Source organism: Propithecus coquereli, unplaced genomic scaffold, assembly GCF_000956105.1.
Source record: "Propithecus coquereli isolate 6110/MARCELLA unplaced genomic scaffold, Pcoq_1.0 Scaffold119, whole genome shotgun sequence".
NCBI classification, from domain to species: domain Eukaryota; kingdom Metazoa; phylum Chordata; class Mammalia; order Primates; family Indriidae; genus Propithecus; species Propithecus coquereli.
In genome coordinates, this window is record NW_012135969.1 from 4,698,726 (window position 1) to 4,724,890 (window position 26,165).

The 26,165-nt window shown below is 52.2% G+C and overlaps 1 protein-coding gene across 1 annotated transcript in view; it reads left to right on the forward strand.

Annotated features, from left to right (window-relative positions):
* The window catches only part of PLXDC1 (plexin domain containing 1), a 61,000-nt gene that overhangs the window by 10,912 nt on the left and 23,923 nt on the right, over positions 1-26,165 (forward strand). Inside the window, exons 3-7 of the mRNA XM_012661202.1 lie at positions 16,487-16,630; positions 16,916-16,985; positions 17,631-17,753; positions 18,359-18,477; positions 19,356-19,455. Coding sequence (XP_012516656.1) covers positions 16,487-16,630; positions 16,916-16,985; positions 17,631-17,753; positions 18,359-18,477; positions 19,356-19,455 — 556 coding nt within the window. The remainder of the gene's footprint in view (positions 1-16,486; positions 16,631-16,915; positions 16,986-17,630; positions 17,754-18,358; positions 18,478-19,355; positions 19,456-26,165) is intronic.

Below are 26,165 nucleotides of genomic sequence, written 5' to 3' on the forward strand. Positions count from 1 at the left end.
GGGCCCCTAAAAGGGGTCCCTGGTCCTTCTCAGCATCAGCAAGGGTGTGTTTGCACGTGTGGCTGAGGGTTTTTGTGTATTATGCACGTGTTCCTGTGTGTCTGTCACCGTGGGCTGTTTGTGAGTATCTGCGGTGAGTATGTGTGCGTGTGCACATGGCTGTGTGTGCGCGTGCACATGCGTGTGCAGGCGCCCATGGCTGGGAGTGAGGAGGATGGATTCTTGGGACACAGAGAAACTATGAAATGAGAAGAGGCAACAAGAGGGCGTGCTTCTCAGTATATATTTCTTTATTTTGTGTTTTCTTAAATCAAATGTGTACATGCAGATCATCCAAAAGGCCGAATAGTGCGACAATTGTAAAACAAAACACGGCGGGCCCGCCTCTCCCCTGCCAGGGTGACCACCCTCCCCTTCCTCAGAAGGTGCTGCCTGGGCTGTTGCTTCTGGCGTTTGAGACCCTATTTCCAAGTAACCTGCTTGTCTGTGCTGCTACCTCTTGATTAATCGGTTTTAGACGTTCTCTGTTGACCGCCTGTTGTGGTTCAGGGAGATTTAGCTCTTGCACCCTTCTGGGGAGCGTCGTCTCACTCCCTCTCTCAGTCTTTCTGTCCAATCCGATGCTGTTTTATATCCTGACTGCCCTGTGAATATTGTTCGCTACTAACCCAAGCAGGGTAGCCTCGTTGTTTCTTTTCTTGTGTGATTTTTGTTTTTCCTGGATCCTTGCCCCCTCCCGCCCTTGCTTGGTTTTTGGTGTTACCACGGCTACATTTCCTTACACGTCCATTGGCCTCAAATGTCATTTTCAGCGTGGTCGAAGCCTGTTGTTTCTTTCCCCCCCTGGGTTCCTCTCTCCCACCTGCCCCACGGCCACCATCCCGGGGCCCCCTTTGTCCCTCTCCTGTGTTGGCTCTCCTGTCCTCTCGGTCCCGTGTCTTCTCTTTCCCGCTTCACCCCCCGTTTGCTTAGCTTCCTGAGAAAGCTTGCTCAGGAGGGAAAATGCTTTCAAGGACTCGCGTGTCTGACAATGCCTTTATTCCGTCCTCTTGTTTGACTGGTGATTTGGCTGAATATAGAATTCTAGATTAAAAATAATTTTCCTTCAGAAGTTTGAAGGCATCTCACCATTGTCTTGTGACTTATGATGTCATTGTTAAGAGGTTTGGTTTCATTCTTATTCCTGATCTTAGCATATACCTGTTTCCTCCCAACTTCTGGAAGCTTTCAGGATGTTCCTTGTAACCCTGATGTTCGAAAATTGCAGTGACATGTCCTACTCTGGCTCTTCTCTTTCACCATGTTGGACACTGGGGAACTGTTCTAATCTAGAGATTTTTTTTTTTTTTTTGAGACGGGGTCTCATTCTGTCACCCCGGCTAGAGTGCAGTGGAACGATCATAGCTCACGGCAACCTCAAACTCCTGGGCTCAAGTGATCCTCCTGCCTCAGCCTCCCGAATAGCTGGGACTACAGGCACGCGCCACCACACCCAGCTAATTTTTTGTAGAGATGGAAACTTGCTATTTTGCCCAGGCTGGACTTGAACCCTGGGCTCAAGAGATCCTTCCACCTCAGCCTCCCAAAGTGCTAGGATTACAGGCGTGAGCCACCACGCCCGGCCTCAATCCAGAGACTTATCTTCATCAGTTCTGGAAAGTTTTTGTGCTTTATTTCTTTGATATTTTTCTCCCTACTATATTCTCTCTTATCTACAATTCCTCTTGGTTAGATGTCCATTTCTGGAATTTATCCCTGAATTTTCTTCTGACTTCTGTTGTCCATCTCTTTTGCATTTTTTGTCCTTTACTTGCAAGTTTGCTTGTTATTGTTGTTCCACTTTCTGGGAGATTTTCTCAACCTTATTTTCATAATGTTACTAACTGTTTTCTACTATCACATTTTTAATTTCTAAGAGCTCTTTATTATTTTCTGATTATGTCTTTCCTTTTTAAAAAAAGCCTCCTGTTTTTGTGTCGTGGGTGTACTATCTTCCCTCTCTGAAGCTATTGGAACATTTTTGAGACGTTTTTTTCCTGCTATCTGTATCGTTTCGGTTGCTGATTTTTCCTTTTACCTCAAGCTTGGAAATGGCTTGGCACTGTGACTGAGCCTGTCTTGATTTAAAATTTTGATATTATGTTCATCAAAATATTATCTTTTCTTGCATTAATTTTGATTTTTAAAAATATTGCATTAAAATATTCTTTCTCTTGATTCCTGGGTTTTTTGGTGCCACCTGAAATGTTGCCCCTGCGGTAAATGCCTCTTTCACTTCACCCTAGTCCTGGCCCTGAGGTGGAACCTCAGAGGACACGGCCCCGGCCCCTTCCCATTCTGCCCTGTTGTCTGCATCCTGCAGAACCACAAAGCAGCGTGACCAGGGTGGGCGATGGAGTGGAAGGCCAGGGCAGGAGAGGTCCCTGAGTAAGGAGACATCTGGCACTCACCCTCCACCCCACAGCTTTGTTGGGTCATTGGTTGAATAACTGATATTTGCTCTGCTCTGTGCCAGACATGACGGTCAGAAGGATTTTGTCGCAGTCAACACAAAGAGGACCTTTCGGAAAAGAGCCACGGAGATGCAGACTTCTGGAAGCAATTGTCTGTGTGCGTTCAGAAAGAGCAGTGGGGTTCATTAAGAGCCAGTATGGATTCAATAACACCGGAGTTTAAAAAACAACATCACAAATTCTCAGGCTCCACCCTGGACCAACTGGGTCAGAAACATTGAAGATGGAGCCTGGGGATTTGTTTCTTTAAAAGGTCCCCATGTTTTCCTGGCAAAGTCACCAAGAGAATAAAAAAAGAAAGTTCCCTGTGTGATTTGGTGGTCATCTAGGTGTGGGGACTTCTGATCTGTAAGATTTCAAACCAGTTTTATACTTGGTTACCAGATTAATCTCCAGACAGTAAGGCTTTGCCATCGGGGGGCAGGGGGGACTTTCTTGACCGCCTCTGCAGCCACACATCAAGCGTCCACATTAAGGAGCAAAGCCACCCTGGAAGGAGCCCTCTGTCTGCCCCAGGAGTTGTCCCCAGAAGACAGGAGGATCAGACTTCCAGCGAGAGTGCAGATGGCAGATCAGGGACCAGAAGACCTCATGGGGGGCTGGAGTGGTATCTGCCTCAGCACAGGTGAAACTACCGGGACAAATAGAAATCCAGGCACTTCAGTTTAGAATAAGTCTGGAGAGATGTGGTTTGGCAGCAGCTCATGAGGGGAAGACTCGGGGCTCATCATTTCTTGTGGGCTGGGATGAGTCAGGCGCATGAAGGGACTGCCAAGGTTGGCGGTGGGAAAATCGCTGTGTTAATGGGAACCCGGGGACAAGGGCTGGGGCGCTGGGGATCCTCTGGGCTATTTCTTGGTGTGACCACAGCTGAGGGGCTTGTGCCCTCTTTCAGGGGGTTATCTAGAAACCAGAGGAGTGCAGGGGAGGGCGGCTGGGATGGTGAAGAGACTTGCGCTCTCGTGCCAGGAGGGCTGGTAGAAGGTGTTTGGAGTATTTAGCCTGGCACAGAGAAGGTTCTAGATGTGGCCGTTTTCTAAGAGCTGCAGGGCTGTGACTGGGGCACGGGGGGTAGACTTTATTTTTCTCCATATCACTTATCACCTACTGCATTGAAGTATCTATTTATTTGTTTATGTTGCCCTCTTCCCCCTGGAAAGTAAGCACCATGGGAGCCAGACTGTGATCACTCCATCCTCAGTGCCTGGCCCTGGGGGTAGGGAGTTCCCCATACTCAGAGGTCTCCAGAGACCGGGTTGTTGAAGAGAAGAGTTGAGCCTGGCTTGGGTCTAAGGACCTCAACTCTACTGACTGTTGGATTCCCACACACACGGGAGAAGGTCGGCGCTTACACAGTTGGTGCATGTGTGTCTGCACACTCCCACCACCCGGGTGGTCTTGTGCCAGAACGCTACTCCGCCTTGCCGTTGCGCCTCGCCCTGAGCGGTGATCAACTGAGGATGCCGATGGGATCTCCCCAGCACAGGTGGACCTCAAGCCCCCTCCCCACTATCTGCCTACATTTGGCCTAGAGATGGGCAGCCTTGGACTTGGCAGGAGCCCAGGAGAAGGCCCCGGAGACACCTGCTTCTCCCACGTCTCTGAGAGCTCAGGGTCCCTATGGCCTAAGGAAATCTGATCTAGATAATGCTTGGTGGCAACGGGTGGACAGGATGAGAGGACAGTGTGGGAAGGGATATTTCACCAAGTCCGACTTAGTCTGCTTCACAAAGTTTTCTTGGGTTTCAGCAGGAAATCACTCCCACTGTTCATCCACGTCACAGCCTGGTTTGTGCGGTGGGGCCACATCAAGGGGCTGAGGCCCAGCAGGGGGCTGCTGTTCCCTTCACCTCCCCCTATACTGGCCCTAGTGCCCCACTTTCCTCCGTCATTCCTCAGTGTGCCTCCTGGCTGTGGGCCTCCCTTTGGGCCCATCCCTCTGGCCCAGCCCCCTCAACTCAGCCCCTCCATCCAGCCCCTCCACCCGGCCACACTGCTCCTTCCAATTCAGAACCTCTTGCTTGCAGGCTTTGGGGTGTCCAGGCTGCGCTGCCATCCTGGGGAGCTGGCAGCTCTGAGGGCCCTGGTCAGAACCATCTCCATAAATTTCATTCCCACGCCCATTCTGCCACCACATCCCAGTGGAAATAGGACCTTGTCCAGACTCAAGCTTTCCAGAGAATTTCCACCAAGACCAATCCTCAGGCCCCAGGGACTGGTCTTAGTGGGAATTCTTGGGGGAGTGGGACGGGAATTGGGGGAAGCCATGGTGCTAAGTCAGAGACCCTGGGGTGTGCTGCAGTTTATTCTCCAAGAGGCTGGAAGGCAAAGGCCTTGGACAAATGTTCTCTTCCCTTGGGGATATCCAAATGCTACTCCAAGGATTAAGAACATTCAGATTTGTAGGTGGTTCCCCCCTTTCACTCTGTAATAGAAAAGGCTCCCCTCCGCCCACCCCAGTCTTCCCCCAGCCCAGCTTCCCTGAATCCCTGTCTCCTTTCTAGCTCAAGCAACACATCCCAGCTCGTGCATCACCCGGGAGTGCTGAGGGCCCCTGTTCGGGGCAGGCATCCCGCCATCCAAGACTGGTGGGCAGGGAGCCAGACACATGAGTGCAATGCCTGTCCGGTTCCTTCACCTTCCAAAGGAGGCAGTTCTCAAAAGAAGGCCTCCAGAAGACCCCCCTCCCCAGATCCCAGGGCCTGGGGAGATGAGACAGACAGACTCATAGCACAGACATGCAAGAAGCAAGCAGTGCTCCCCAAGGAACCCCACCATGCGCTGTGCTCGGGGGAAGTGATGACACGAGGACATCTGGGAGTAGGGTGTGGGGTGGCTGGAGGGAGGGGAAAGCTATGAGGCAAAATTTGAAGAGGGAGAAGATAAAAGATGTTGTGCGGAGGAAGGGTGTCCAGGGAGGTGGGAGGTGGAATCCAGATGTCCAGTCTCCAACGCTGCAGAAAGAGTCTGGCGGTCCTGGCCCGAGCTCTGGGTCCTGACGCAAACCATCTGCATGGCCTTGGGCTGGACACTCAGTTGCAAGCCCTTGCTAGCTTCAGATTTCCCAAATGGCTGGTAAATACTGACCTCACAGAGTTGAGATTTCAGAGCAATACGTGAGGCACGTGACGGTTCTCATCCTCGGGGCTTGGCAAAGGGCACCCCAGCGCCTCCTGGCTGCTCAGCCCCGTGCCATGTCTCCTGTGTCCTCTCCTGGACGCTTTTCCTTTGCCTTTCGCAGGTTGCTGTGTTGGTTGGTTTCTTTCTTTTTTTTTTTGCTGAGGTGAGATTCACATAACATAAAATTAACCATTTTAAAGTGAACAATTCAGCCGGTTGTGCAGTGGCTCATGCCTATAGTCCCAGCTACTCAGGAGGCTGAGGTGGGAGGATCTCTTGAGGCCAGGAGTTTGACACCAACCTGAGCAACACAGTGAAACCTGATCTCTAAAAAAAATAGAAAAATTAGCCTGTCGTAGTGGTGCATGCCTTTAGTCCCAGCTACTCAGGAGGCTGAGGCAGGAGCATCGCTTGAGCCCAGAAGTTTGAGGTTGCTGTGAGCTACAATGACACCACTGCACTCTAGCCTGGGCAATAGCGCAAGACCCCATCTCCAAAAAAATAATCAACTGAAGAAGTCAGTGGCATTTAATACATTCACAATGTTATGCAACCACCGCCCCCGCGCCCCCCCCCCCCCGGTCTAGTTCCAAAACATTTTCATTACTCCATTAAGCAGTTTCTCCCCGTACTCCCTCCATCCCAGCCCCTGGAAACCACCAATCTGTGTTCTATTTCTATGAATTTACGTATTCTGGATGTTTCATATAGATGGAATCATATAATACATAACCTTTGCGTCTGGTTTCTCTCCTTTAGCACAACGTTCTCATTGCATGTATGCACCGTAATTTGTTTATCCATTCATTTACTGACGGACATTTGGGCTGTTTCTATCTTTCGGCTGTTGTAAATGCATAGTGCGGCCATGAACGTGTGCAAATGTCTTGTTTGAGTACCTGTTTTCAATTTTGGAATATACCTAGGAGTGGAATTGCTGAATCATATGGCAATTATATGATTAACTTTTTCTTTTAACCGCCAGACTGTTTTCCACGGCAACTGAGCTATTTTATGTTCCCATCAGCAATGTACAAGGGTTCTAATTTCTCCACATCCTTGCCAACACTTGTTATTTTCCCTTATTTTTTTATTATAGCCATCCTAGTGGGTGTGAAGTGGTACCTCGTTGTGGTTTTGATTTGCATTTCCCTAATGATTAGTGAGGTTGAGCATCTTTTCATGTACTTTTGGGCTATTTTTGTATCTTCTTTGGAGAAATAGCTATTCAAATCCTTTATCCATCTTTTTTCCTTTGTCTATTTTTAGATTGGATTGTTTGTCTTTTTGTCTTAACCCCTCTGAGCCCATTTCTTCACTGTCCAACAGGGATGCTATTGTCTAAGTGTTACTGCAAAGGTACTTACTTCACAGTAATGTACATAAAGGGCCCGGCGCATGGTTGGGAGTGATAAACATTAGCTGACTCTGAATTATGCTCTGGTCTAGAGGGACCAACCATCCCAGTTTTCCCAGGCTGGTCCTGGTGTTAGCACTGAAAATCTGGCATCCTGGGAAATTCCTCAGTTTCAGGTAAACCAGGATATCGCTCACCTACGGTGGTCCCAGGTAAGATAGACAGCGTGCATCCTTGCCAAGTCTTCACTCTGAACCTCAGTTTCCTCATCGGTAATGCGGGACTGATAATGCCACACAGAGTTGTTATAAAAATGGGATGTGCTAACTGGTTGAGAAAGTTAACCAGAAAAATCCCTCCCAGGCCTTACCTAAAAGTACGAAAACAGGATCACAGTAACAAAAGAGGATTTCCTGGTCTGAGCGCTTCAGGCGCTCTCTTTCACAGTCCAGTGCTCCTCAGAGGAAGGGAAGGGAGCAGCAGCGCTGGCCGTGCCTGGGAGCTTGTTAGAAATTCACATTGTCAATCTCCAACCATACCACCCTGAATGCACCCGATCTCCTCTGATCTCGGAAGCTAAGCAGTGTCAGGCCTGGCTAGTACTTGGATGGGAGAAATTCGGAATCTCAGACCCCTCAGACCTGCAGAATCAGAATTCCCAGGTACAACAGGTCCTCCAATAACTTCGTTTTGTTATAATATCGACGAGAAAAAGAAATGGATCCCCATCTGAGGCCACCGTCTGTGTGGAGTTTGCATGTTCTCCCCATGTCTTTGTGGGTTTTCTCTGGGTCCTCTGGATTCCTCCCACATCCCAAAGATGTGCATGTTAAGTTCATCGGCGCGTCTGAGTTGTCCCAGGGTGAGAGTTGACACCCCGTGAGAGGGCGTCAGAGCACCTGTGACGGAGTGAACGGCATCTTAGCCAGAGTCGGTTCCCGCCTTTCGCCCTGAGCTGCTGGGGTAGGTGCCAGCCGCCCGCAACCCTGAACTGGAATAATTGGATAAATAATTATCTTACTTGTTTTTATGAATCTTTCTTAAATGTATATATATAGCTCACATATATTTCAATGTTTCGTATTAGAAGTGTTTTGGTCTTTATTTAGAAGTTTGGTGTTTTTTGGACCAGAAATATATTGGAGGAACTTAACTCTTGTTTCTATCAATTAGCCAGTGCTAAAATTCATTTTGTTATATGTTGTTTTGCTTAAAATTGCAGTTTCCAAGAACACATGGCTGACGTTAAGTGAGGACTCACTGTAATTCACGTGCACACTCAAGTGTGAGAAGCATGGCTTTAGACCAAAGGCTTCAAAGCCGAGAAATCATCCAGGATGTGGAAAATGCATCAATATCTCCCTCACAGTAGTGTAATATTTATGAGAGCATAAAAATTGGAAGCACCTAAATGCCCAATAAAAGGGAAACAGTTAAGAAAATTGTGGGTTTCCTTCTGAGTGGATTGTCATGAAGCCATGACAAATGATGGCCAGAAGTACCATGGTCACCATCAAAAAACTACCTTAGGTATCAAGAAATGTGACGGAAGCAGGATTATGAGTGCGAAATTATATATACATATGAAAAAACACCAGAAGGAAATAGGCCAGTATGAGACCAGAGGAGGGACAGGGGAGGCCTGTTTTGTTTTTGTTTGTCCTTATTGTCCTAATTCTCTGTGGTTATGTGATTTATGTTTATGCTATCAAATCTCCGATTGGCTGTCATCCCCCAAAAAGCCCACGTGTTGACTCAGTGCCAGAATAGGAGGATGTCTCTGTTTCCGCGAAGTGTTAGGGTGTTAAGAAATGCCCGGCTGGAAAGCCAGTCCATGCTTTCTTTCCAAGCCTAATCCAAACCCTTTCTAGGGCTTTCTTAGGTCAACCTCACCCACCCTGACACCTCTTTACCCCAGGCCCTCAGTCTGGGTCCCTCCTTTCTGGGATATACTAGGGTACCCACTTTCTGCACTTCTGTGATGACAAGTGTCCTGCGCGCATTTATTTCAGCCTGAGGTTCGAGTACCTTCGGAGGGCAGCTGGAGCATATCGTGTGGGAACATGAGGTGAGGGGAAATAACAGCAGCAGGGGGTGTTAAAGGAGCCCTTCCTGAGTGCCAGCTTTACATTTAATCCACACATCTACCCGATGTGGCAGGTGTTTCTCTCTTTAACTATCAGGAACAGAGAGGTGAAATCACCTACCCAAGGTCACACAGCTAGTGAATTGCAGAGCCAGGACAACAGCCCAGGTCTTTCTGCCTTCAGAGTCTGCGCTCTTAACCACTGTCTCCTCGGGGACAAAAATGATTGACATGCTGGTGCAGAGGGTGCTTCTAGACCAGTACTTTACTCTGCAAAAAATCCCCTGGGAAGCTGTTCCAAATGTACGTTCCGATTTAGCAGGTTTGGGGCTGGGCCCAGGAATCTGCATTTCTAGGGAGAGTGATGCTTATGTTGCTGGTCCTGGGGCACACTTTGAGTAGCAGGATCTAGAACGCATTCCCGTTGGTCTTGGAAGGCCTCAGGAAATGGCAGCAGCAGGGACTGGGATGTCCCCTCCCCGCAGTAATCCTGCCCGCGCCTCCCACGTTGGGCCAGCTGCCTGCAGCACCATCCTGACAGGCCTGGCTGGCCGAGTCTCTGCATTAGGCCCCGCGGGGCGCCCTCGGTTGCTCGCCCCAGCATTTCCACCTGCCAGTTGGCTGACAGGTGATGGGCCGGTTGTGACAGCTCAGCCAGAGTTTCTGTCCAGAAACGTCTCGAGCTCAGCCAAGGTAAATGCTACCCTGCCGTCAGCAATGAAATGCCTGCCGGGCCTCCTGGCGTGACTAATTGAGGCAGAAGAGACACTGTAACGCGGACGTTTAGGATGGAGCTGGGGACTGTTCAGAGGAGGCAGCCCCCACAATCAACCTTTCATGGAAAGGTCCGGCAAAATCACCGCAATAGCTCCCCCTTCTCAATACCTACTGTGGGCCGGGCACCGGGCTCAGAGCTTTCTGTTGACATGTTTTGTCTAATCCTCTCAAGAGCCCCGCGAGAAAGATTACTGAGGAAACTGAAGCTCAGAGTGGAGAGGAAGGTTTGGCACCGACTATTACGTAATGGAGCCAGGTTTTGAACTTGGGTCTGTCTGACTCCACAGCCCATGCACTTGATCCTAGGGCAGTGGTCTTCAGATTGTGCTCCACGGAACCCTAAGGGTTCCCAGAGGTGCTTCACAGGCTGCTGTGGGAGGGAGGGTGGTGGAGAAGGAAGTAGCACGGGAGGCCGGGCTCTGGGCCCTTCCCTTTCCTTCCCCCAGAGTGGCTTTACTTTGATGTGATTTTTTTTAAATTTTATTTCAGCATATTATGGGAGTACAGATGTTTAGGTTACGTATGTTGCCCTTGCCCCTCCTCCCCCTCCAAGTCCCAGCTTCAACTTTGATGTGATTTTATGTATTGAGCTTCCACAGAAGATGAGTTGGACAAAAGGATTTCAGGACCAAAAATATTTGAAATTCGTAGCACACTGCCTCCCAAACAGATGTGGATTATCGACCAGGGCTTCTTACACACATCTCAGAGAAACGTAATTCCCTTTGGTGGACTTGCCCAGTGATCTGGCTCTTGCTACCATCCCTAACCCTCATTGTAGAGTTAGGTCACCCCTGTCATAGCTTCTGTGATGGGCTGGGAATTGCGTGAATTCCCCAGGAAGGCTCACTGCCAGACGCCATCTCTATGTCCTTTTTTAGAGACACACAGATGTGGATTGTAGTAAAGAAGCCCTGGGATGGGCTGGCCTGAAGAGACCGCTTAGGGCTTTGAACTAATTAGGACACAGGTTCGGCTGTTATAACAAATGCCCGACTGACAAGGCACTCAGACGTGAGAGAAAGCCATTCTTCTCTCAGAGGTAGCTGTGTGAGCAGAAGTAAGCAAGGGTTGGTATAATATCTGCAAAGTGTCGGGGACCCAGGTTCCCTCTATCTTGTTGCTCTGCCTTCTGCAACATGTGCCTTCCATTTTGTGGTCCAGGATGGCTGTTTCAGCTCCCACCATCACATCTGTATCCCAGCCAGGCAAGGGGAGGTTCCCCCCATTCCTATTAAGGGCAATCATTCTGCTCATCCTGCACTGGCCAGACAGAGTCATGTAGCCATACCTAGGTGGAAGGAGGGCTGGGGGATACAGTCTAGCTGGGTGGCCATGTGCCCAGCTAAACCTGGGAGCTTCTGCTACTCAAGGAAGAAGGGGAGAACGGCTATGGGGAGATCAGTATTAGTCTGTGCCATGGGTGGGACTTCCTCCATCCAAACTGCTGCTGTGAGTGGCAGCATGGTCAGAGGCCCACAGTGGCAGTTGGGAAGTGTCCCCCAAAGTTGGTGAGTTCCAAGCCATGGGACACTTTTCCTCAGTGGCCAGTCAAAAAGCCAGCAGTGATTGACTTTGTAGAGGAAACATCACAGTGGCCAATGTGTTGCCAGGGGAAAGTTCTCCCAAAAATTTGGTTTCTCGCTTCTCTCTTCTCATTCAGATTCTTGCTATCTGTACTGATGAAGGACTGCCTGGGCTCTCCCTGGAAGTTCTTCCTCTGATCACCCCATAAGCAAGACTGTTTTATTTCATGTTCTTTTGGTCCCGAGGAGCCATTTGAGCTGTCTCACAGAGGAGGGTCATAGTGGGGGTGCGGAGAACTGTCATGGAACTTGAAGCTGGACACAGAGGGACACAGAGCCAGACCTCAGGGAAACCGGAAAGCCGTCAGGAGCCAGGGCGGCTCTCTCTGTCTCTCCAGCTCCCCCCTCAGCTTTTGTCTCCATTTCGTTAATTCGTCATGTATTTATTGAAGCCAGATGCGTATGAGGTCTTCCTTCTCCTCTCTGTGGACCAGCGTCTTCTGCAGACAGCTCCAGATGGCGCTGGTTTCCACTCCTGAGCCTCCGTGACCTTTCAACTCAGCTCTGCTGCCACCAACGTCTCAGTTTCCCAATTTCACCCTCCCTGGAGAGGGATCTGATTGGCTCAGGCTGCACAAGCCGTAGGTTGTAGGCTTCCAATAGACAGACTGCTTTTGAATCATGTGACCACCTATGTACAATCCATCTGGCTGGGGAAGCCCAGGGTCCTGTGGGAGAATATGGCGGGTGTGGTTGCTCAGCGGGGTCTGTATGCGTGTAGGGGGTCAGATGGCTTTGGGGTGGGGGCTAGGCATCCTAAAACATGTCTGGTACTAGGACATCATTAAAAATACGATGTCACACCTGCAATTTGAGTTAGCAGGGCTCCATGCAATGCTGATGTTCCAGGAGCATCAGAAATTCTAGACTAAGAGGACTGGTTCCAGAAAGCCCTGGGTGCATAGGGACAGCTTTAATGGCATCACTGGTGCTCATCTCTGAGGAAGTTGGATAAGCTCTGGTTCCATAAAGAACTGGATGGAGACAAAGGATACGGGCCAAGGAGGCCTCCACCCCGGCCGAAGGCTCTTGTTCATTCCACAAGGCCTGACCTGCTGGCAGAATCCTTGTGCCTCCCTGGGCACGCGGACAGATTGCAAGACACTGGGCAGACAGGTCCTTACTAAGCTTTGCTTCCGGAAAGTAAAAGGCATGTTTCTTGTTTTTTTTTGTTTGATTTTGTTTTTGTTTTTGTTTATGTTTTTGTTTTTTAAGGCTGGTCTAGTGAAGCAGTGGGAGTGGAGAAGGAACAAATGAATCTGTAACTGGTTGTGATCAATTAGTCGTAAACGCCACTGCACTCGGACCAGCCTGGTTCTTGTTTTCTGAGAGTGCTGGTTCGCTGGCAGGGTTCGGAGGGTGAGGGGACACTGTGGTTGACTTTCGACGTGTAACTGACCTCACGGCCTTGTACTATAGGAATGGGATTTGGGGCTCCACGGTAACCCCACCCCGCAGCCCGTGTTTGGTTTACATCAAAGCTGTTCAGCATCTGGTGCTGTCCCGGCTACGGGTGTTAGTTCAGAGGTGGCACGTGGCCCAGGTTGGCCCAGTCATCCTGAGGTACACACGTTCGTTCAGTGGCTGGGGAGATGTGCGCTCTCCTTCTCTTGCTGTTGGTGAAAGGTCACTGTCTTTGAGTGGGACTGACCTGGTTTCAGATAGCTATGTGATCTGGGGCCTCACTTAGCAAATGAGACTGATGGCTGGGCGCGGTGGCTCACACATGTGATCCTAGCACTTTGGGAGGCCGAGGCCAGGAGTTCACTTGAGACCAGCCTGGGCAATAGTGAGACTCTGTCTCTACAACAAATTAAAAAAGTGGCTGGGTGTGGTGTCCTGTTCCTGTAATCTCAGCTATTCGGGAGGCTGAGGCTGGAGGATTGCTGGAGCCTGTGAGTTCGAGGTTGCAGAGAGCTATGATCACGCTGCTGCACTCCAGCCCAGGTGACAGAGGGAGACCTTGTCTCAAAAAAAAAGAACACAGGACTGATATTAGCACTCTCCTTCCTCCCAGCGTTGCCGCGCAGTGATAAATATGGAACGCCCGGCACACTGTCGTCACGGCTCTGTGAATGCCAGCCTCCCTTCTCCTCCCTCCCGCCCTCCCAGTCACTCCCCTGTGGACTTTGTCCTTGGCTCTGCCCAGCAGTGACCTGCTTCAAGTCACCCCCGCCCCCAAGCTGCAGTGTGGCCTTACCCATCACCCTGTGGCCCCCCTCGACCAGTGCTCTGAGTAGATACAGCTCCTGGCTTCACTGTCCCCGGGTAATCAAAGTCCTGCGCCTTCATTTCCGACACTTGGAGCCTCGGGGAGAGCTCTCGCAGGAAGCAGACTGACTGAAACAAGACCTTTCTCCGAGCCTCAAAGCACGTCTTAGACACGGCCAGCTCCGGGTCCTAGGCAGGAGCTGGATTCAGTTGACTCCCAGAAGTACCCGAGAGCACCTGTTTACCCTCCACTGCTATCCCGCTTGGTTTGCTGGAACGATCCTATCCTGGTCACCAGAATGTGTGGTGGCACCAAGAAAACGGGCAAAACATGAGGGGCAGGCTTTCACAAATGATACTTTGTTCAACAAATCCTCCAACTGAATACATACTCGGTGCTTAAACACTGTAGGTAAAGGCTGACCTTACCCTTGGGGAACCTACGGGCTTACAGGAAAGGCAGACATGAAGATAACAAGTATAAAAGCCAAGTGCATCGTTACAAGCACAAAACGTTAAGAGAGTGAAGCACGGGGCGCGATGAGACCGTGGCGGCATAGGGAGGCACTCTTGGGCAAGTGACCCCTGCGATGAGGCCTGGTGGACGAGGAAGAGTCGCTTCTGAACAGGGTGGGGAAGAGGTTTTGAGTCACAAGAGGCACCAAGGCCCTGAGGCAGACAAGTAGCTGGTGATTTCCAGAACTGAGAGAAGCCCAGCAGGACTGGTGCGTGGAGAGCAAGGGGAGAGGAGGAAGTGCTGGGTGGGGCCACATCACTGTGCGTTTGTGAAGGATTTGTGTGTAAGTGATTAACAGAGAGCTGAACCCAGGAATTTAAGGCCCATGCCTCCAGCAACGTCTTCAGGGGGCTGAGGCTCCATCCAGTTCTCTACTCCACCATCCTCAGGGTGTGGCTCTTGTCCTTTTACTCACAAGATGGCGGTTGGAGCTCCAGCAATCATGTGTGCATTCCAGCCAGGAAGAAAGAGAAGGGCAAAGATAAGAGGGACCCTAGGACCTTCAGCTAATCTCATGAATCAGCCTGTGTTACGTGGCAACCCTTAAGACATCCAGAGAATGAAGTTGGGTTTAGATGGCTACATTGCTGCTTGCAAGGGAATGGATATTGGAGAGGCTGTGCCCAGAGTCTACCACACAGGGACTTGTAGGTTGTGGTAAGGGGTGTGGCCTTTGTTCTAAGTGCAGCTGGGGAGCCACAGAATGTTCTAAAGGAGGGGAGTGACGTGGAGAGGGGAAAACAACTGCAGGTTGTCCCAACTGAGCCACAGCAACACACACCTGTGGGCATGTGTGTTAGTTTCCTAGAGCTGCCATAACAAATTACTACAGGTTTGGGGGGCTTAAAACAACAGAAATATATTCTCTCACAGTTCTGGAGGCTAGAAGTCAAGGTGTCAGCAGGGCCACACTCCTCTGAAGACCCCAGGAAAGAATCCTTCCTTGCCTCGTCCTAGCTTCCGGTGGCTTCCGAGGATCCTTGTCTCCAGGACAGTGTCTCGAGGGAGCCCCAGGAAGCTTGTGAGCGAGTGATGTGGCCTTGCCTGTGTTTTAGGTTGGTGTCACTGCCGTGCCAAGGACGGCTGGAGGCACGGGCAGTTTGGAGGTGGCGGCAGTGGGAACGCCCGCCACTGCCACGCTTCTTCCACTCATCTTCCCACGGCCTGCCCAGACCCAGGTTCCCAGAGCGTGTCCCTGTTAGAAGAGCAGAGTGAGGAGTGCAGGAACCCTCGTCGCTGCTCATGCTGGGCCCAGGGCAAGGGCTGGCGGGGCAGCTGGCAGCTTGGCAGGGACAACATCGTTTGTTCTGCTGTGTCTGCAGCCACCGCTGCTGGGCAGCCTCATTAGTGACCCACGATACCCAGGGCTCCTCACGGGTCAGTAGTCCCAACTCTGCGGTGGTCACTGCCAAGGGAACCTGCCCACCAGCCTCCTGTCCTCCTGCGGCTGGCGCTTTTGGGCGGGTTCCAGGAAATGCTCCGACATCGCCCATTCCTGGCTCTTCCAGTCTTTCTGCCAACCATTTCCCTCGGCTCCTTTAAATCCTGGCCCCAAATGTTCCTCTGCAAGAGAGGTTTTGCAGAATGAACCCCTAGCCACAGTGCTCTGGCTTGTTCTTTATTTTATTCCCACTGGGCACACAGTAGAGGTTCAAAACTATGCCCTGAAGGAAGCTTTGCTACTGCTCTCCCTTTTCTCAACCCTCTGGTGACCGCAGTCTGGGCTCGTGTCATCTTTGCTTGAAGGTGTGTGTCCACATATTCTGCTCACGTAAGTCCAGCCTCCTTCATCAGACCAGCAAATCTCCAAGATCAAGGATCAGCCTCCTCCTTTAGACTCGTGCCTTCTAAGATCCAGTTTTTTCTTTTCCCTTAAACAGGGTACTTCTCAAGGACAGGGACTCTGTCTCCCCCTTGGTCTGGGAGCTTCCTGGAGACAGGCGCTCTGTCTGGGGCTGTCTTGTCTGTTCCTCCCTTGTGCCCCAAACTGAGCTCGGCCTTGGTCGTGCTCTGAAGGGACTCGAACTGTAGGATGAGCCTCCTGGCTTGTCTGGACATGGCTGGACTGAGCAAGGACACAGCAGGTGTGGGTTTGGCTGGGCCAGACCTGCTGGGCATGGCTAGGGGCCAGCTGGTGAGCTGTCTGGGGCCCAGGGGAGCCCAGGCTCTCCTAAGCCTAAACTTGTCTCTGGGCCACAGGTCCAGCACCCAGGGAGGGCGGTGACTTCTTGTCTGAGTGGAGCGGGGCGGGGCAGAGAGTGGCTCCTGGCACGCGTGACTACTCATGCCTCCCGTGGGCTTTGTCTTGGGTGCCGGCAGGAGGACAACCACAGCTACTATGTGTCCCGTCTGTACGGCCCCGGAGAACCCCGCAGCCGGGAACTGTGGGTGGACGTGGCTGAGGCCAACCGGAGCCAAGTGAAGGTCCACAGAATACTCTCCAACACCCACCGGCAGGCTTCGGTGAGTGCCCAGGTCCCCGCAGTGCGTCCCCTGGGCTGGGAGGCCGAGGGCCAGCCCACCTGGCCTGGTCAGTTGGCGTGGCTGTGGCCTGAGGTCTGCGATCTGGGAGGTGCCTTCCAGGGGTTCCCGTGGGGCTCAGCCAGAGCAGGGGTGGCCACCTGTGGTCCTAGAGGCCTGCCCTGGACATGCTGTCTCCACTGGGTGCAGACAAGCACGGGGCAGGGTGGGTGCCCAGGCCCCCGGCCTGCAGCTTGGCCCGTGCTGACTTTCTCCCATCCCCTGCAGAGAGTGGTCTTGTCCTTCGATTTCCCTTTCTACGGGCATCCGCTGCGACAGATCACCATAGCAACTGGAGGTAAGGCCTTGTCAGTGGGTCCTGGGGGAGGGTTTGGAGATCTCAGCCTGAACTCAAGGGGCCTCCCTGGGGAGGCTCGTTGGAGACAGGGTTGTACAGATGGACTGGGGGACCCACGTTTGCCTGTTGGGAACCCGGTTCTCAGAAGGGAGGTCAGTGACTGTCAGACCACCCCCCCTTACATCAGCTCACCTGCTCGTTTGTGTGTGTCTCCCTCCGGGCCAGCGTGAGTCCTGTGTCCCTGTGTTTCTGAGTCCCTGAACGAGAGGGAGATGGAGACGCCAGTGAGAGCCTGGGCTCCTGGGACCAGGCTCTGTGTTGACACGAGGAGCCCATCTTTAATTCCTGTGCACTTTAGTTCTCTGTCCCACTTCCCCAGGGACGGGAAAGCTGAATGTCACTTCCTCTTCCTGTCCCTTTGCCCTACAGTTTATGCCCACCTGGAGGGACAGGGAGAGTCTTTTCTGGTTTGGGGCCCTTTGGCTCCGTACACACCAGACCCAGAGCCCACCAGGCAGGGACAGGGGACAGAGGTCCCCCTGTCACTTCCAGCTCTGCCCCTTATGGCCCTTGGGGAAAAGACCCCAGAAGCAGCCCCTCTCTGGGCCATCGCTGGTGACTCCTCTGCGCCTCTCCCCACCCTAGGCTTCATCTTCATGGGTGACGTGATCCATCGGATGCTCACGGCTACACAGTACGTGGCCCCCCTCATGGCCAACTTCAACCCTGGCTACTCCGACAATTCCACGGTTGCTTACTTCGACAACGGTGAGACCAGATCTCAGAATTTAGGTCGCCTGGCTCCAGGGATGCCTCGGTCCAGCCCCTTTAGAGAAGCCCAAGACCCAGAGAGGGCGAGCGTCCCGCAGCCCCAGAGCCAGGCAGCCACACCGTTCTGTGCTCAGTTTCCTCACCTGTAAGATGGGCACAGAATGCCCACTGCCCCACAGGATCCAATGAGGTCACAAGATGAAAAGTGCTTGGCTCTTAGTAGAGGTAAAATAAGTGTTGGGACCTTTATTATTTTTCATCCGTACCAGGTTGTCCTGTGAGCACCACCCCAGGAGAACAAACGTCTCTCCTGTTTCTCCTCCTTTTTATCTCAAGGGTTCAGGATGGGCAAGAAGGAAGGGGCATGCGTAGGGGTAAGAGGTGATCGAGTACAGTGTCTGGGGGCTGAGGCGGGACCTCTCGGATCCTGTCCAGCGTGGAAGCCAGGCTGGAGTTTGTGGGCTGCCCAGCTCCTGCCTCCTCAAATCTGCAAACTGCCCCCATCATCCCAAAGCGACCCCACCTGTGCCCAAGCCGTTTCTGCAGGGCCCTGCTCCTTGCGCTACCTCCTCATCCAGCCAGGCCTCTGCTCGTCTCCCCAGGGACAGTCTTTGTTGTTCAGTGGGACCATGTCTACCTCCAAGGCCGGGAGGACAGGGGCAGCTTCACCTTCCAGGCAGCTCTGCACCGTGATGGCCGCATTGTCTTCGGCTACAAAGAGGTGAGCGGGCCCAGCCACAGGAGAGCTGGGTCTTGGAGCCTTTCTTTCATTCAACAGATATTTGTAGACAACTTGCAATGTGCCAGGCACAGGGCTTGGCACTGGGGATACAGCAGTTACTAAGATGACTGTGGGCCCTACCCTTGTGGAGCTGTAAGTCTGATTGAGAAAATAGACAGTAATTACACGGATAAATGTAGAATTGCCACTGTGACAAGCGTTCCTAAGTAGAGGTGCCTGGTGTTAACAGAGCCATGCACAAGCTTCCTCACGTTGGTAGAAGCCAGGGGAGGCTTCCCTGAGGAAAGGAGTTGAAATCTTCAGGACGAATAGGAGTTAAGGAAGCAAAGAGGGGAGTAAAGTGTGTTCCGGGAGCGAGAACATCACATGTAAAGGTCCTGTGGTAGCAGAGCATGGGTGGTACAAAGCACTGAAAGAAGCAGCATGGCTGCAGGGAGAGAGTGAGGGGCAGGACAGGGCAGGGGAACAACAGATTTTCCTTTGAGAAAGGTCACTGTGGCTTCAGAATGGGGAACAGATTGTTGGGGGCTCAAAGGGAATGCTGGGAGATGACTTAGGAGACGAGCGATGGCAGCTTGGAGTGGGATGGGGGAGATAGAAAGAGCTGGCCAGCTTTGAGAGCCACTTAGCAGGTTAATTAACAGGCTTTGGAGATGCATTAGATGGGGAAGGGAAGAAATGGAAGAAGTCACTGAGCCGGGGAAAAGGAGAACATGTGCCAGGAGGTGGTGCGGGGGAGCCTGGAATTGGGACGAGGGCCCACTGGGTTTGAGATGTCTTCGAATCCTCCAAGAGGTGACGCGGGTCTGGAGCTCAGAGCGGACGTGGGGCTTCCAACCGTCTTCTCCCCACTGCAGATCCCTATGTCTGTCCTGGAGATCAGCTCCTCCCAGCACCCTGTCAAAGCAGGCCTGTCAGACGCCTTCATGATTCTCAACCCATCCCCGGACGTGCCAGGTGAGTCCCCGGGGATCCCGCAGAGGCCTGGACTGGGTAGGACTCAGCCCAGATTGACGCCACGCCGGTGGGGGGTGGCAGAGAGTTGAGTGGGAACTGGGGGAAGGAGGGAGGCGCAGTGAGCTCCGACTCGTCTCGGTTACAGTAGAGGGACCATCTTTCCCAACAGAACCTCCGGGGGAGGCGCCGCTCTGGCTGTTGAAGGGAAAGGGAGCCAGAGCCCTCCACCAGCACCTGCTCCTTTCAGAAAGACACCACGTTAGGGGTGTTGAGTCCTCCTAGAACACAACCATGATGGCCTCCTCACCCCAGGGATAAAAGGAGCATCCCAGGGTGTCAGGAGACAGGAACGCAGCCTCAGACATGCCATCCACTCTCTGTCATCTCTCTGGCCTCAGTTGCCTGATCTGTAAAATGGGAGAGGAGCTAGAGGGCTACTTCTTCCCCCAGGTCCTCCTCCAGCGCTGACATCTTAGGGGACCACAGCTCTTTCTTTTCTGCTTCCGGCCTCCAGCTCGTGACCATGAGGGCCAGGGATTTGCGTTCCTGGGAACACTGCAGGCCTGCCATCCACTGCTTCTAGACCCCTGGCTCAGTGGCTTTTTAACCTGACCTCTCCTGCTGAGCCGTGTGCAAGTTCTGCCATGTAACCTGCAGGACCCCAGGCGGGTCTAGGGGACACCCTTGTCAGTCTTCCCACCCCACCTATGCTCAGTGGTGTCTGGGGACCTTCTGAGCTCCACCCTGGCCGTGCCAGGTTGGGTGAGAGGATGTGCTTGGGAGCCACCAAGGCACTTTCCTGTAGAAGGGCCAGGCACCCCCATTCTGTGAATTCTGGGGCTTCCAGGGGAAGCATCATTGCTTATGTCTGTTGATTAAACTCCATCAATACACATGTTCTGACTTCCTACTGTGGACTAGGCCACTATGTTCCGGGGGCCGTTGAGACCCAATGAAGAGGAAGCCAGTACTGCCCTTGAGGCATTCGTCGTCTGAGCACAGAAATCTGAGAGCAAGGACCAGGGCTTAGTTACAAGGCTTTATCCAGCACCTTCCACATGCAAGGTGATCGGCACCGTGCAGGGGCTCAGCCCTGGCGCGGGAAGTCTGAGTTGGAGTCCAAACTCTGCACAGGCTTCTGACCTCTGGCAAGTCACTTAACCTCTCTGGGTTTATTTCTTCGCCCGTAAAATAGGGATAAGAGTGATACCTCGCCTCCTACAGTTACCGTGAAAATGAGTGAATGCAAGAACGTACGTAACGTGTTTGGCCCGATGCCTGGCACATCAGGTCTCGGTCCTGTACTGGAACATGGTCCCGTGCTGGCCTTTGTGACTCATATTTCATCGTCCAACAGGACCCTGGTACCGAAGCAAACGGTGCAGGAGTAGGAGCGGGTAACGTCATGATGCTGGTGTGTCACAGGTCACAAGCCACAACCACAGGGTTTTCATGTGGCTTTTGTGGCTAGGGACAAAAAGTCACGTGCTAGAGTGGCAGAGTTTCCCAAACTTCACTCATGTGCACATCCCCCTTTGAGATGTTGCCATTTTCATGAATTGCTGTTCTATTATTTACCGATCCTTTTCTTTATCTTCATTTATAAGATTATATTTTTTCATGAATAAATGTATCTGGTCTAAAATTCAAAGATAGGAAAGGATGTACAGAAAAGATTAGGTTTTTCTCCTGCCCCCCTGTTCCCCAGGTCCCTCTCCCTGGAAGCGACCAGGGCCACCCCGTTATTTCCCGAGCTGCAAGCCTGCCTGTGAGCGTGTGGGTGTACACGTAACACACGCTTAACGCAAACGGGTGGCACGGGACGTCCGCTCTTGTGTGCTTGAACGAAGTGTATCGCACCTGCCTCTTTGTGAGCTGCCACACTCCTTTTAATGGCTGCGTGATAGTCCATTCCATGGACGTGCTTTAATGTAACCCATCCCCTGGGGACAGACTTTTCAGTTACTTCCAATCTTTTGCTATAATACATAATGCTGCAGTAGGTACTTTTATGTCCCCATGTGAGTATTTCTGCAAGATAAGTTCTCAGTAGCTGAATCGTTGAGTCTAAGGACAGGGGCATTTCTATATATTTTTTTTTGTATAAATGTGTGGGGTACAAGTGTGATTTCGTCACACGCGTAGATCGCATAGTGCTGCAGGCAGGGTTTTTAGGGTACCCATCACCCCAATAACGTACATTGTACCCATTGAGTGATTTCTCATCACGCCTCCTATTCCCCCCTCCCCCTCCCGAGTCTTCACTGTCCACCATTCCACACTCGATGTCCCCGCGCACACCTTATTAATTCCCACTTATAAGTGAGGACATGCGGTATTTTTCTGTCTGTGTCTGACTTGTCTCACTTAAGATAATGGCCTCCAGCTCCATCTGCGTTGCTGACGTGCACAGTTTTGGTAGCTTTGGCCAAAGTGAGTTCCATGGAGATTCTGGCACTTTACTCTCCCTGGGGGTAAGCACATGCCTGTCACTGCCACTTGCTGCGTGTCCCAAGGCCAGGGCTGGACCCCAGTGCTCCATGCAAATGAGTTGCCTGCAGCCCGTCCAAGGGCTGTGTTGAGGATTAACTGAGAGATGACGTGCACAGAGTGCCCAGTGCAGTGCCTGGCCTGGGCCAGGTGCCCAGAGAGGGCTGGTTGTTACCCAGCGAGCATCTCTCGCCCCCGTCCACACCTTCAGCCTGCCAGCGCCGTGGGTGGGTGGGTGACACTCAAGGGTCGAGGGGTCGGTGAATGGGGCCTGGTTCGTTCCCAGCAGGCCAGGAGCTCTTTCCCCTTTTTAGAAATTCACCAGCCCTTTCTTCCTCCACCTTCTCACCATCTCCCTTTCTGTTGCCTTCTTCTTCCTAACATCTGTCCGCTCCCAGCAGTTCTTGCCTTGGGACGCGCAGCAAGCGAGAGTGACAGGTATGCTCGCCTATGGGGAGCGTAAAGCGCCAGAATCTCCATGGAACTAGCCTTGGCCGTAGCTACCAAAATTACCCATGCCAGTGACATGAGAGGACCTGGAGGCCGTCATCTTAAGTGAAACAGGTCAGACCCAGAAACACAGCGGGCACAGACTTGGTCCCCTAAGCGCATCTGTCAGTGAGACCAGCTGCCGCACGCCCTCCCCACAGCGCTGTGTGTGGTACTTAGAGGTGGCAGAGGACAGGAGGCTGGAGCGTAGGGGCATCTGATTTGCATTTGCTTCTGGAAAGGGGTTTTGTGGTCAAGTTTTTGCTGCTTCCACTTGGGACTACTTCAGCCCTCAGCGTGCTGAGGGTGGCCCCGCCTGTGGTTCTGGGAGTAAATGGCTCTGGTGGGCCTGGGGGCAAAGCGCCCACCACTAAGCTGCAGCTGCGGACTTTCTCCTCCTGGTCAGCAGTTGGGCTGGTTATGGCCTCCATCCGCCACTGGGCCAGTTGGCTGATGGCCATACCGCAGGCCTGGCCTGTGGCCCAGCCTCTCTTCCCTTCCTCTCCTCCCTCTTCAGGGCCCAGCACCCTCTGCCTCCTCTCCCCCCACCACACACCTGCCCGGGAAGACCTCAGGCCCCCGTGGTCTTAGACCCAGAAGTAAAGCCTGGGTCACCTCATGTTAGACGGCAGGCGCTCACTCCATACATGTGCGTGTCTCTCCTCCTTCCCTTTCGCAAACATGCCTTGAACTCTCCTGACCGTTCCTTGTATTTGTGTTGCTGCAAAACTAGAAGCATTTTTAGCCAGCAGGACTGTTTTCCTGATTGCTGTGTGTGGATGGAGCAGTCTTTGCACTCGCACACAAGAGGTGATGACAGAAAACTCTTCCTTAATATCAAATGTGCGTCTTGCCTTGCTTGGTGCGCAGGGCCCTGTGGATGTCAGGTCATCCTTTAAGGCCCAATTCCCACCCTAGGTATTGGCTGAGAGTCAGCTGGTACACCCCACTGTGGTTATGCCAGTTGTCAAAATATTGAAATCCTTTCATTCTTACTGAACAGCTGCTGGTTTGAACCCCCTGAGTACCTCTTGCCACCCCATCTCCCCTCCCATTCCCCTTCCCCCCAAGCTCCCAGTGCTCTATCAAGTGGTTTCTAGCTCGGGGGGCCAGGCATGGACCTTTGGGGTCTGGGAACTCCTGGAACTGTATGTGGAGTGTTGAGATCCGAGTGCAGCATTTTCATATCCAGACATTTTTCTGGGACAGTATCCATGGCTATCACTGGGGTTTAAAATGGGCCACAGTCTCTGATTTGGGAGTAATGGCTTTTATGCGGCTAAGAGGTCAGATTCCTCTGGGTCTGATCAATTCATCCTAGCAAGTAGGGAATTTGTTTGGATTAGGTTGAGCTGCCAATAACAGTAAACTCCAAAGACCCATGGCTTAAACGAAACAGAAGTTCAGGAAGAGCCCTGTGGTCTGCAGTCCCTACAGCCACCATGGATATTGCCATTGTCCAGGCCCACCTGGTCGTTCACTGCCACTTGGGTGGTGTCACTGTCTTGAACCCAGGCTTGGCTCCTCCCTGCCTGGGGCACTGTGGGGAGTGGAGGCTGGTTCCCCACTATTCAAGAATCCCCCAGCCACTGAGCCCTGCCTGGGGGACTCTCTCCTCCCCCAGGCTCCAAACACTTTCCTGCCCACCCTGCTGGGCGAGGGTGGGGGTTTGGGGGGTGCCTGGTGGTTTGAGGGAAGGAGCTGCTGAACACAGCCAGAGTTTTTCTTGCCATTACTGGCTTGTACAAACCGTTACACGGGCTTTGGAGCGGAGTCTGCAGAGCATCTCTGATGAAAAGAAAAGTCACGTGCCATCGGCAGCATCTGTCTGCACTCAAAACGTGCAGGGCGGCTTATACCTAGTTAGCCGGAGAGGCCGCCAAAGTCCATACAAGTTCCTCTATTCATTCGCTTATTTCATGGACAGTATAAAAGCAACTTTAGCGTTGCCAACATCACAGCTGACAGAGATCCTGAGTTAGTGGAATCGGTTAATGAGGATTTTATTACAAAGGGTTTATCACAAAATTGTAGCCTGCCCCTTGGCTGGCCCCAGAATGGCCTCAGACGCCCCTAACGCTCTGGTCCTCCTCTTTTACCAGAACTTTCCTATTCTTTCTGAGGAAGGCTTGAGTCCAAATAGCGGCCAGGCTGCGGGTGGGGGAGGCCGGGGTCCTGGACCAGCGGCCACAGGGACGTGGGGAGCAGAAGCGGATGTGGCCGCCAGATCTGGCCGATTTCACTCTCTCACCTCTCCTGCTAACGGACCCTGTAAAGTGGTCTTTGTTGGAAGGAAGTTTTTAATCCATCCGGGGGCCCCTCGCCCCTCTTTTCCCTTTTCTCTTTTGTTTTTCACACCGCTCTGCTCCCTGAGTCTTGTCATTTCTCTCTTTCTTGCCTCTTCTTTCTTTGCCCTTTTTTTCCTACTTTGCTTCAGTGCTGAGAAGGAATGTCCTGCCTCCCCTCCTGGGCAGAAAGCTCCTTGGGTAGGGTCCCCTGCTGGGACTTGATTCATGATTGTTGAATGAATAATCAAATGTGCAAAGGAATGAAGGAATGAATGAATGAATGAAGACTTCCCCCCAAACCCACTATCTTACATTTTTTATACCATAACCACCCATTCTGGAAGGAAGTCTGTGGCTGGACTTTTTGGTCTCCTGACTTCTGACCAAGCCAACACTTTCTGAAACGAAACTGGACATATAGCCAGAAAAGGCATTCTTGCAATTATTAAAAAGAAGAAGAAGAAAGAAAGAAAGAAAAACTGGCTATGTAAACCTCTCTTTTGAACCATTAACATTTCTTGTTGGCGTGGCAGGGTTTGCCGTGTCTGGACCTTAGCATTTCTGAATCTTTGATGACTGGAAGCAGAGATAAAACAGAACGTCTCGAACTGCCAGAAATGTGGCTTTGGGGCACCGAAAGTGACGTGCAAATGGACATCATTGTCCTTGGGCGAGCCACAGATATTGGTGAAATAATCCAAAGCCAATAACGCAGGTGGGGATATTGTAAAAAAATTAGAACTTACCAAAGCCATACACTCAGACAAGCACAACATGGCAGTTGAAGTGAGCGAGTATTTTCGATTAGCGATCCGTGTCCACACACCCACCCTCGTCCCCTTCCCAGCACCTCTCGGTCTCCCTGCCCCACCAGTAGGGCTGTGTTTGTTTCCAGAGGACACCTGATGGTCCCTGGCTGCACCCACGCTCAGGCACCTCCCCAGCTCTGCTCCCCGACCTAGATGGTGGGGAACCCATCCCTAGCCCCTGGTGTGAGGTGTCTAGGAGCCCCCCTTGCCTTCCTGGCTGCCACTTGTGTCTCTGTCCTTGAAATCGGCTCCTTGACAAGTCCGTGTCTCCCTGTGCCCCACCCTGAGTCCCTTCGTCCCTCCCATTTCACCTTCCTTCTGACCAAGGGCCAACTCTGCCCCACGTCTTGCGGGTGGAGAAATCCCGACAGCTGGCTCTCCTCCTCCTCTGGACTCTGACTTGGGAAGGAGCATGGCTGGCTTTCCGTGGCCCTTTGAGAAAGGCCGTAATCTGTGGTGGGCTGGGGAGGAAGGGCGTGCTTCCTCTGGGCTGCGGCTGATGTTGTAATGAGCTTCTGAGGTTTTTGTGACTCTTTGTAACCCATTCGTTCATTCACAGTCATTTCTTAAGGCCCTGGTGAGTGCAAGGCTGCTGCTAGGGGCTGGGGCACCGAGACAAGTACCACGTGGACTC